Raw genomic sequence first — 11,829 nt, 5'->3', positions numbered from 1 at the left:
AGAGAGAAATAACAAGCAGATGGAGAGGCAGGCAGAGAGAGAGAGAGGGAAGCAGGCTCCCTGCTGAGCAGAGAGCCCGATGCGGGACTTGATCCCAGGACCCTGAGATCATGACCCGAGCCGAAGGCAGCGGCTTAACCCACTGAGCCACTCAGGCGTCCCTACCTTTTCTTAGTCTTATTGGCCAAATTTAATAGTATCCTTAGACCTAAAATGCAAATTAAAAAATTTGGCAGTTTTTATTCTGTATTTGCTTAAAATATATCTGAATTTAATAAATTTCATTATAAGATTTCTTACCCTATTATTTAGTTAGGCCACATTGTATTTATTACATTACTTACGTTGTCATCCTCAGTACTGACATAGGCAGGTAATTTAACATCTTTAATTGACAAGAACTTGAAATGGGTGAAAGGTAGTGTGAGATTATAAAGAATCTTTTGTTAGCTGAGGACTTGGGAGTTGTCTCTGTAGGTAGGTAGGAAGTCATTGGGAGATTTTAAGCCATTGTGGGGCTTGCGGAAAGAGTGAATACTCTAGAGGAGCAATTTGAAAGATATTATTATGTTTTTTAAGGATTTTATTAATTTATTTGACAGAGAGAACAAGCAGGGGGAGCAACAGGCAGAGGGAGAGGGAGAAGCAGGCCCCCATGGAGCAGTGAGCCCAATGTAGGACTCAATTCCAGGACCCTGGGATCATGACCAGGGCTGAAGGCAGACGCTTAAGTGACTAAGCCACCCAGGCACCCCTGAAAGATTTTATAAAGTATTAAGTAGTGACAGATTTTGATGGATTAGATAAAAGAGTGAAAAATTAAGAATAACTCTTGGATTTAGGCCTTAGGCTGCTTTGTGTATAAAGAGTTAGTTAAATATTGAGGAAAATCTGGGTTTGAGTTACCTGACTTTGCAACTAGTTAACTATGTGACCTTATGTAAATGTTATCATTTCTGTAAACACCAGTTTCCTTGACATAAAAGAAACACTGTAGTTAGTATTACCTAACATGAGGAATAGGAGGAATGGGAGGGGTAGGAGTTGTCTGGATCAGAACTGATAGAATGTGGATGTGGTCAGGAACATTGTGGAAATTAGTGACCATGGGATCAGTCATGAGGTAGCAAAGGAAAAGAAATGGAGCATTGATGGGCAGAGCGCAAATAAATTGGGAGAAAAAGTCAGAAGCAGTTAGTGATTGGTCTGTCAACTTCAGCTTCATATCTTTTTGTTGTTTTTAGTATTCTGTTTTTTATACTCTATTCTGAATAATCATCTTTTGTAATTTAGTTTATCCCCTTGGGTAAGACAGGAATGTACTGACTTGGTCATTGGCACTGCAGAGCAGAGATTCGTTTGCTCATTGTTTAGAAAATAATACATTTATTTGAGGAAGCATAAAAGTCTTTTAGAGAAGAGGAGCTTCCTGCAGATCAGGTAGAAGTAGATTATAAGGAGTATCTCAGATAGCCATTAATGTGTTGGAATGGGGTTGAGTCTGCATTAATGTGTAACAGAGATGGGAATCATCCTCTGGTACTTTGTTAGGTGGCCTACTACAACTCAATATTACTGTTGCATTAAGAAGCCCTCCACAGTCTGTTAAGAGGCCAGTGCTTGGTTTCGGCTCAAGTTGTGATCTCGGGCTTGTAAGAGCAAGCCCCACATCAGGCTCTCTGCCCAGTGTGGAACCTGCTTGGAACCCTTTCTCCTTCTCCCTGTGCTACTCCACCACCTCAAATAAATAAAGATTTAAAAAAAAAAAAAAAAAAGCCCTCCAAAAATATTAGTCTAAAATATTGCTAAAAGCAGACTAATTTTTTATGAGTCTTTAAGGTGAGGTATCTTAAAAGTAAAAAACATTTTGTTAATAGAAAAAAATACCTATGTCTTTCTTTCTTTCTTTCTTTCTTTCTTTAAGACTATTTATTTGAGAAAGCAGAAGCTGGGGAAGTACGAGAGAGAGAGAGAGAAGCAGGGAGCCTGATCTGGGGCTTGATTCCAGGACCGCCGGGATCATTACCTGAGCTGAAGCCAGATGCTCAACTGACTGAGCCACCCAAGCACCTCTGTGTCAGTATTTCTTGTACTCAGTTAATTTTAATTATCAAACATTTTTGTTTTCTCTTTTATTCTTTATTAGGATGAAGAAAGTATTCCTATTGTGTATAGGAATTTACCTGAATATAAGGAACTATTACAGTTTAAAAAGTTAAAGAAGCAGAAACTCCAGCAGATGCAAGCTGAAAGTGGATTTGTACAACATGTGGGCTTCAAGGTAAATTCTACTGTTTATTCAAATTTTGAAAGGGTGATAAGAGATATTTAAGATAGATTCTGGAGTTTTAAATTCCAGACTTCCCAGCACACAGATAAAAGTAAAAGTTTAGTCCTAGTCCTATTCATTTAACTATAGTGTATTAGGTGCTTGAATAGGTTTATGATTCAGTGGAAAGAAGACAAACATAGAAGCATCTATATTTTGAGGTAAAATATGAGATGTTTTTGTCTAGCTATTTCTCTTTCTTACTCCCATCTTTACTGAGATATAATTGACAGAAATTGTATATATTGAAGGTGTACACAGTTTTAAGTACAAAAATATTATCTCATATTTGTATGTGTGTGGTGACAACACTTAATATATACTCCTTTAGCAAATTCCAAGTATATATACTGATTATTAATCCCATGCTGTACCTTAGATCCTCAGAATTTACTTAGCTTATAATTGAAAATTCGTATCACTTGACTAACATCTCTCCATTTCTCCCATCTCCCAACCCTGGGCAACCACCATTCTCCTCTCTGCTTCTATGAGTTTGAGTTTTTTGTTTTCTTATATAAGTGAGGGTGTATATAGTGTTCACTTATGTAAGTGAGCACATGTTCCTTTCCGTGGTTTATTTTACTTAGCAAAATGTCCTCTACTTTCTCATCCATGTTATCACAGATGACAAGAGTTCTTTCTGTTTTGTGGCTGAATAATACTCCCATCGTGTGTGTGTGTGTGTGTGAGAGAGAGAGAGAGAGAGAGAGAGAGAAGGAGAGAGATTTTCTTTGTCCTTTCATCTGTCAGAGCTATTTCTCTTTTTGTTGCTATTGTTCATAGATGAGAAATTTCTTTTCCTTTTTCAGGCTAGTTGAAGTACATCCATTCATTCCAACCAATTTTGAAATACCAGTTATGTTCAAGACACTTTGCTTAAGTGTTAGGGACTAAGTAGTGAACAAGATGGACTTAGTTTCTGTCATTCTGTTTTCTTCTCATAAAGAATTTAGTTAAATTAGTAAAATAGCTCACTATGACTAGAGAGCATACTGGAGAGTAGTGAGGCTATTGAGGTGCCTTGGAAATTTGCAGAGGAGTTTAACTTTCCTTAAAGGGTTGGGGAACCATTGAAGGAGTTTAGGCAGCAGGTAATATGAAATTTACATTTCAGAAAAATCTTTCCTATTACTTATACTATTAGTATTGATAATCTTTAGGAAGCCAGGGGTGTTAGAGTGGATAATCTCTGACAACTGTATTGTTAAAATTTACAAACAGTAATGTATTCATGTGTATTATTTATGTAATTGAAAAAAATTAAGTGATGGAGAGGATGATCATTCTGGACTTAGTATGGAGAATGGATAAGAAGGCAAGGCTGGAGGCAGGGAGACTGGCTAGAGACTCTCCTGGTAATTTAGGCAAAAGATGAAATTGTCCTGGGCTTGATTGGTGGCTGTGGAAATCGAGAGAGATTGACAAGTTTGAGAACACTTTTGGCTTTAGAATTAACTATATTTGATGAGATTGGAGGAAGTAAAACGAGACCAAGAACTATAGAATTGCTTGTAGTGGTTACATAAACATACCAATATGTGCTGTGACTGATACACAGAAACTTAAAATTATTATACTTCTGAACTTCTAGTATGGCCATTAGCCAGACTATATTAAATGATTTTTTCTCTTGGTCTTTCCATAACCCGGCTTCTCAAAATTATGCTGTAAGACCCAGCTGTGGCTTGTTTACTTATCTATCAGCCGCTCTAGTTGGCCTAGAGAAACTAGAAATGAGATTTATTTCCAGAATTGTTCAGTAGAGACTGAGGACTACCAGGATGCCACCACACAGGGAAAGAGTTAGATCTGCCTTTTCTTTATGATGGGCTTTGGTTATTAGGATCATCAGGCTTTGGAGAATAATTCAGCAAGATAAAAGTATAGAGAATACCTTTGTGTTTACCTGGGTTCACAAATGATAGCTTGTTCAGTAGTTCTGTAATATATTTGTATAGTTTTAACTATGGCATTAAATCAGTGGTGTTTTTTTTTTATTATTTGGCAGAGAGAGAGAGATCACAAGTAGGCAGAGAGTCAGGCAGAGAGTGAGAGGGGAAACAGGCTCCCTGCTGAGCAGAGAGCCCGACTCGGGGCTTGATCCCAGGACCCTGAGATCATCACTTGAGCCGAAGGCAGAGGCTTAACCCACTGAGCCACCCCGGTGCCCAAATCAGTGGTTTTCAATTATAGTCATTGTACACTGGTCTGAGGTCCCTTTAAAGTAAAGAGTTATTAATAAAATGTCCACATTTGCAAGTGACTTACTTAAAATTTTAAAAAGTGAGTTAAAGAGTACACTTCGCATGATGAGCACTGAGTAATGTATAGAATTGTTGCATCACTGTATTTTACACCTGAAACTAATAGAACACTCCATATAACTATACTGGAATTAAAATAAAAAACTTTAAAAAATTTTAAAAAGCAAATTAGGGGTGCCTTGGTGTCTCAGTCGGTTAAGCATCTGCCTTTGGCTCAGGTCATGATCCCAGGCTCCTGGGATCGAGCCCCACATCAGGCTCCGTGCTCAGCAGGGAGCCTACTTCTCCTTCTCCCTCTGCCTTCTTCTACCCCTGCTTGTTCTCCTCTCTCTCTCTCTCTGTGTCAAATAAATGAACAAAATTTAAAAAAATAAAAGAACTGAATGACTAACCACACCTTAAAAAAATAAATAAAAATAAAAAGTAAATTAAAGCATATTCAAGGTTAGCCCGAAGTTATTATAATGTATGTGTCACCCACCTGTACATCCATCTTGAATGGGTGGAATTGCTACTAGTTTGCTAGAAATTGTATCTGATTTACAACGATTTTTGTGTTATGCTACTGTCTAGTGCATGGGGAAAGAGGAGATGTTTTTATGTACATTATGTGTTTCCCAGCAGGAAAAAAGAGGCTTTGAAACAGTGTAGCTTAATATTTTTTCTCTCTGAAACTTTTACAGTGTGATAACTGTGGCATAGAACCTATCCAGGGAGTTCGGTGGCACTGCCAGGATTGTCCTCCAGAAATGTCATTGGATTTCTGTGATTCTTGTTCAGACTGGTAAGTGTTTTCTTTATGATGGGTCTCACACTTTGACATAGAGCTTTTCAGCCGCTAGTGAATTTGATTTCCAAACTACTTAGAGAATGACAACATTTAGTGGATTAAACCTTGTTGTCCTAGGCAATTAAGAAGTTTTCTTGAATTATACCACATCTCAGATAACTTTCTATTAGAGATTTTGGTAGATTAATGGATTTAAACATGTAGAACTGTGAGGAAGTTTTGTAATATCTAGACAAAAATGCATCCAGTGCCATCTAATGATGTGTCTCTGTGTATGTGTGTGTGTGTGTGTTTTCTTTGCAGCCTTCATGAAACAGATATTCACAAGGAAGATCACCAGTTAGAACCTGTTTATAGGTCAGAGACATTCTTAGACAGAGACTACTGTGTGTCACAGGGCACCAGTTATAATTACCTTGACCCAAACTACTTTCCAGCAAACAGATGACATGGAAGAGAACATCATATACTAGTCCTCTTCAACACATAGCAATGGTATCATTGTGAATTATGTGCACAGTTTGGAAAGATTCTCTGCTTTCCCTGAAATGACACTCACAGCATGACAGCTTGCTGAGTGTTCTCGTCAAGTCCAGCTCTGCACCGTTGTGGCTCTAGATTACTGTTCAGCAGCTGAGCATTCCTGGTGAGCAAAGGGTTTCCCTGGTGAATTTCTCACCACCACCCTAAAGCCTTTTAGGTGGTGATCTTAAATGGGTGAGATGGAAACGAGAGCACACATTAAAGAGAGTAAATTCCAAAGGTTTCAAAGAACTCGGTCATAAATAGGATAATGAGAAGACAAAGTATTTATCTTAAAACAGTTTAGTAGCTTTCAGTTTTGTGAAAATAGTTTTCGGCACAGAAGCTGACTTCTTAGACAAAGTTTTAACCAATGATGGTATTTGCTTCTAGGATATACACTTTAAAAGAACTCACTGTCCCAGTGGTGGCCACTGATGGCCTTTAGTACATCGGAGCTGCTTAACCATATTGATGTCTAATTTCTTTTAACCACAATGAACTGTCCTTATTACCAACAGCGAAGCACTACAGGAGGCAGCTGTGGCATTGCTTCCTTAACCAGCTCATGGTGTGTGAATGTTATACAATTGTCACTCAGATATATTTTTTAAATGTAATGTTATATAAGATGATCATGTGATGTGTACAAACTATGGTGAAAAGTGCCAGTGGTAGTAACTGTGTAAAGTCTCTAATTCACACCATTAATTCCTTTAAAATACACAGCCTTCTGCCTCTGTATTTGGAGTTGTCAGTGCAACTCATCAAAGAAAACTGCCTAATATAAAAATCATATATATGGTAATAATTTCCCTCTTTTGTAGTCTGCACAAGATCCATAAAAGATTGTATTTTTATTACTATTTAAACAAGTGATTAAATTTAGTCTGCGCGGTGAGCAAGAGTTCACATGCATTCTTTTATACTGCTGGATTTTGTTGTGCATCATTTAAAACATTTTGTATGTTTCTTCTTATCTGTGTATACAGTATGTTCTTGAATAATGTTCATTTGTCAGGAGAACTGTGAGAAATAAACTATGTGGATACTGTCTGTTTATATTATAGAATGCTTGTTGTGACTTCCTTTTGGTTAGATTTTGGATTTTTTTAACTAGTGTTGAAACAACAAAAATTTTTAAGGGGTTGCTTTACCTGTCTGTCCTTTAAAAAGAGTAAGAACTGTAGTATTATGGAAATGTTTGAACATGAGAAGGTCTGTGAAAAGATGTAACATTTTCACTCTGTGTGTGCTGAGACTAAATTAAAGTAGGCTACAGGGACGCCTGGGTGGCTCAGTGGGTTAAGCCGCTGCCTTCGGCTCGGGTCATGATCTCAGGGTCCTGGGATCGAGTCCCGCATCGGGCTCTCTGCTCAGCAGGGAGCCTGCTTCCCTCTCTCTCTCTCTCTGCCTGCCTCTCCATCTACTTGTGATTTCTCTCTGTCAAATAAATAAATAAAAATCTTTAAAAAAAAAAATAAATAAATAAAGTAGGCTACAAAAAGAACACATACCATGGTTAAAGAAAATGGGTATTATTAATGTCCAGATGTGAAAGCTATACTTAGGCTGAAAAGTTTTATTCTTTTTGATGAAAGTAAGCCCCCTTCATATGTCTAATTTAATCAGATGGTTTTTGAAGATCATGGTATTCACTGGCAATTATCAGTGACTCTCGGAAGAGATGGTATAAGTATTCTAAGATTAAATATTAATTCTCACCTTATTTTAGAGTTTTTTCCAGTTTTAAATCAAGGGGACATTATTTACTAGTCCTTCAATGTGTTGTGAGGCACTAAAATCATACCTTCAGTTTTTTTTAATTGAAAAAGTAGTATAATTTTAAATATAGAAATATAAGGTTTTTATTTTAATCTTTTTTTAAAAAGATTTTATTTATTGGACAGAGAGAGACAGCAAGAGAGGGAACACAAGCAGGGGGAGTGGGAAAGGGAGAAGCAGGCTTCCTTCTGAACAAGGAGCCCTATGGGGGGGCCTCTTCCCAAGACCCTGGGATCATAACCTGAGCCAGAGGCAAATGCTTAACGACTGAGCTACCTAGGTGCCCTGAAATAGGAGGGTTTTAAAGTAATATATTGATTAAAGATTATTGATGATGTTGGTAAAATATATTGCATCAGAAAGAACAGGAAATGGACTTAGCTTAACCTCTCACCCTGGAATTATTAGTTGGGAGAAGAGAGAATCATTAACATTTGGGCATTTTGATACTAAATGTTAAGTGAATATGCCAGGAGTTCTACCTTCAACTTGTAGCAAGACAGCAGCACTTGATGGTAACTTCCGTGTTTTATAGAAATAGTTAACAACTGGTTTTGGAGAACCATTCAGGTCCATTCAAAAAGTCCCATAAAGTATAAAGTATGCTTTGGAAGAGGGCTGTGTCTGATACAATTCTGATGTAAACAGTACACTAAATAAATCCACTTAAATGTGGATTTATTTTTTTCAAGATTTGAGAACTTTGAATGGCAAAGAGGATTATTATCTACTTGAGTAAAGATATGTTTATTTTGCATTTTCCAGTTCCAAGCATATAGTCCTCCTGGCTTCAAAATGCTTTAAAGGGTGTAGTAGTAGTAACATGTTATCCTTTTGCTTTGCTGACTGCAGGAGTGGGCAAGGCTGTCTTTTCAAGTAGTCCTTCCATCTCCTATAAGGAAGTATTGGCTTTAAGAGACAACATTTTAAGTGGTATTCAGTAGGTCATATTTATTTCCTGAGATATGTTCAAGTTATTTGCTAAGAACTGAAGTAATTTTGAAGAACACCAAAACCACTGCTCTAACGTTTAGGCAGAGGAGGTTTAGATTGGTGTGGTGTGCACTAATAGTAATAGCAGTAATATTTCAGTGCTTACTATGTGCCAAGCAAGCATATGGTAGCAGATTTAATTCTCACTACCTTAGGAGAAAAGTGTGTCGATTATCCTGTTTTCATATGAGGAGATCTAGCCAGAGAGGTTAAATAACTTGCCCATGGTCATATAGTTCATAAAGTTTAACTTAGACGGATTGCTCCAAAGTCACCACCTAGTTTCTGGAGCAAGAATATTCCGTCTGTGTCAGGTGTCACAGGTGGAAATGTGCAGGGGTTACTTTTCAGTCTTTTTTTCTGGTGTGGGGCGGTTCCTAGAGTTACAGACCTGAGCACAGGTCCAGGTTCGTGGAATGGAATAGAGCAGGAGGTCTGTGGATGGGGAGAAAGCACTGAAATCGTCGGCCATGGTGAATTAGAAAACCACACATACGGGGCGCCTGGGTGGCTCAGTGGTTTGGGCCACTGCCTTCGGCTCGGGTCATGATCTCAGGGTCCTGGGATCGAGCCCCGCATCGGGCTCTCTGCTCGACAGCGAGCCTGCTTCCTCCTCTCTCTCTGCCTGCCTCTCTGCCTGCTTGTGATCTCTCTCTGTCAAATAGATAAATAAAATCTTTAAAAAAAAAAAAAAAAAAAAAAAGAAAACCACACATACATAGAATTTACATATTCTAACTTGACAGCAAACACGTGGTCATGAGGCTTTAGGCAAAGTCTCCTGTCTGAGACAATCTGTTTCCATGCATGTTTGGTGCCTCTCACTTAACCTAACAGTATGCCTTATCCAGTTGTCTCCCCTTCCCCCTTTTGTTTGAATTATATTACAGAACACAATTATATACTGAGATGTGAAGAACTTTTTTTTTTAAGAAAATAGTATATCACAAGTAGTAAGAATAAATACTGTTTTGTGAAATTCCTTTTTTAGTTGTAACTGTGGCATGCTACATAAGCTGAATTTCTTAATGTGGGTAACAAGAGTTTGAAAGCCATTGTTCTAGGTGCACTGGATAGAACTGGAAGTGTCCAAATAACAAGTAGGTTATTTTTTTTTCCCGTAAAGATTATGAAGGTTGCCCTTTTTAGGTTATAAAGTGTTTTTATTTCTTAACTTTGAAAATATACTTCTGTTGATATGACTCCCCCTCCCATGACTTTTTTTTTTTAACTTTTCATGTAGCCGATTAAACTTTCAAGAGTGGTATCACATTTAGCTCCATGAGAACAGAGACCATCTATGTCTGTCTATATCCCTATGGCCTATCTGGCCTATTTTCAGTAAATATTTATTGGTAGTCTGATTAGTGTTTCCATGAGTTACATTTTTTCTCTAGGAAGGTAGGAAAGACCACTTATGTCTGAGTGTGTCTGTGAGTGCCTGTGTGGGGCCCTTAGAGGGCCTGCCTCCGAGGATCTTTCCAGGGCTCTGAGAAGACTGAAGAACTTCATCCTAGCTTAGCTGGAGGATGTGGTTCAAACCTGAGAAAGTGATGCCCTAACTGGGTCCCCAGTTAGGCCCTATGTCTTGATTCTCTGCCATGTTCTTAGAATGAAAGGGCACTCGAGTGGAAATTCTGGGTCCCAGTCTCAGTTGTAAATGAGGGATTCAATGATGTTGACTAAAAACCACCTTTTACTGAACACTAGGAGCTAGTGAATGATTTCGATGTATTAGTAACTTGTGTAACCCTCACAACCCCTCAGTAAGGGTGCTTGTTATTACGATCTCTACTATATAGGTGAAATCACTGAGGTTCAGAGGATTTAAATGTTAGCTTTCAGGAATAATTGCTCCGTGTGGGACTGAGGATATAAAGCTTTGCCCTTATAGAGCTTTATAGTCTAATGCAGAAGAATAACAGTAAAAAAGTACAAATAAAATGTTAAGCAAAGTTAAGCAGAGATAAAATGCTGTGAAGAAAAAGAACCCTTGGAGAAAAATGATGGAAGAATGGGGACCCGTCTGTCATTTTAGATGGAGTAATCAAAGAATGTCTTGACGACAAGTGTAAATTTGAGCAGAGACCTGGACAGAGTGAGGGAATTAGCCTGTGGATAACCTGGTGGAAGAGGCGGAAGGATTAGCGACAAGGATCCTGATGGAGCAGAGAGCTTGGCTTGTTCAGGCAACATTAAGAGGGCCAGTGTAGCTTGAGCCCAGTGAGCAAGAGGAGAGTACAGTTGATGGGGTGATACAGGGTAGGGGGCTGGAGCAGGTGAGGCCTTGACTGGAGACCACTGTAAAGGAGTGAGGTCATGTTCTAATGTCTTATTTACATACACACAAGGTATTTTGCTAGACAGACCCCTTTGAGATCCTTTCCTGCTTTAAAATCCTGTGACTTCAAAGTAGTGAAGCCATCCACGTAGGTAAAATGTTTTAGCAGTCTGTTGCATCTCTAGATACTCTTCAGGGGCAAAGTCATTCACCCCTGCTAGTTTGGGTTTTTGTTTGTTTGTTTTTTAATTTCCCAAGTCGGCAGCCAGCTATAGCCATAAAAGTCATGGCTGGCCCTGTCTGCTGCCCGGCTGTCTCATTTCCCTGACTCAAGTTGTCAGAGCTGTTGCAGGCATGGACTGTGTTTGCCAGTACGTGGTATGTGTTTAAAGAATGTTAATCCCTACAGAGTCATTTTGTGTTTTTGGCATAACCGATAATTTTCCTCCCCTCTCTCTCATTTGCTGAAATGTTCCTTGTGCTCCCCTATAGAGAGTGTGACAACTAGGGGTAGTAATGAAGGATTTGACAACTGTGTGAGTTGTAGGAACATGCCCCTTTTTGGTAATAGAGGCATAATTGTAACCAAAGAAGTTTAATTTCTTCTTTAGCAAACACTGACATTTCTGTTTAAGAATGACTGCTACAGCAAAAGGAAATAAAAAAATTACCATGTATCATGAGTACACTGAGAATTCTCTCTGTTATAGCTCAGAACTGATCTATGGCCAAGATTAAAACCATATGAGCATATCCTAAATCTCAACTATTACTGTGTTTGCTTCTCTGTTTGAAAAAAGGCTTCAAGTGCTTTCCAGAATGATGTTACAAATAAATAGAAAAAGAGTTTTGTGTGTTCCAT

At 38.4% G+C, this 11,829-nt stretch overlaps 1 protein-coding gene across 8 annotated transcripts in view; it reads left to right on the top strand.

Moving 5' to 3' along the window:
• Positions 1–6,970, top strand: part of ZZZ3 (zinc finger ZZ-type containing 3) — a 119,166-nt gene extending 112,196 nt beyond the window's left edge. For all 8 annotated transcript variants that reach the window (XM_059375171.1, XM_059375173.1, XM_059375177.1 and 5 more), the window contains 3 exons: positions 2,147–2,281; positions 5,280–5,380; positions 5,690–6,970. In XM_059375171.1, coding sequence (XP_059231154.1) covers positions 2,147–2,281; positions 5,280–5,380; positions 5,690–5,834 — 381 coding nt within the window. In that variant the 3' untranslated portion in view covers positions 5,835–6,970. The remainder of the gene's footprint in view (positions 1–2,146; positions 2,282–5,279; positions 5,381–5,689) is intronic.
• The last annotated feature ends 4,859 nt before the right edge of the window (positions 6,971–11,829 follow it).

This window comes from Mustela nigripes, chromosome 14 (genome assembly GCF_022355385.1).
Source record: "Mustela nigripes isolate SB6536 chromosome 14, MUSNIG.SB6536, whole genome shotgun sequence".
NCBI classification, from domain to species: domain Eukaryota; kingdom Metazoa; phylum Chordata; class Mammalia; order Carnivora; family Mustelidae; genus Mustela; species Mustela nigripes.
This window is presented reverse-complemented; position numbering and strand designations above follow the sequence as displayed.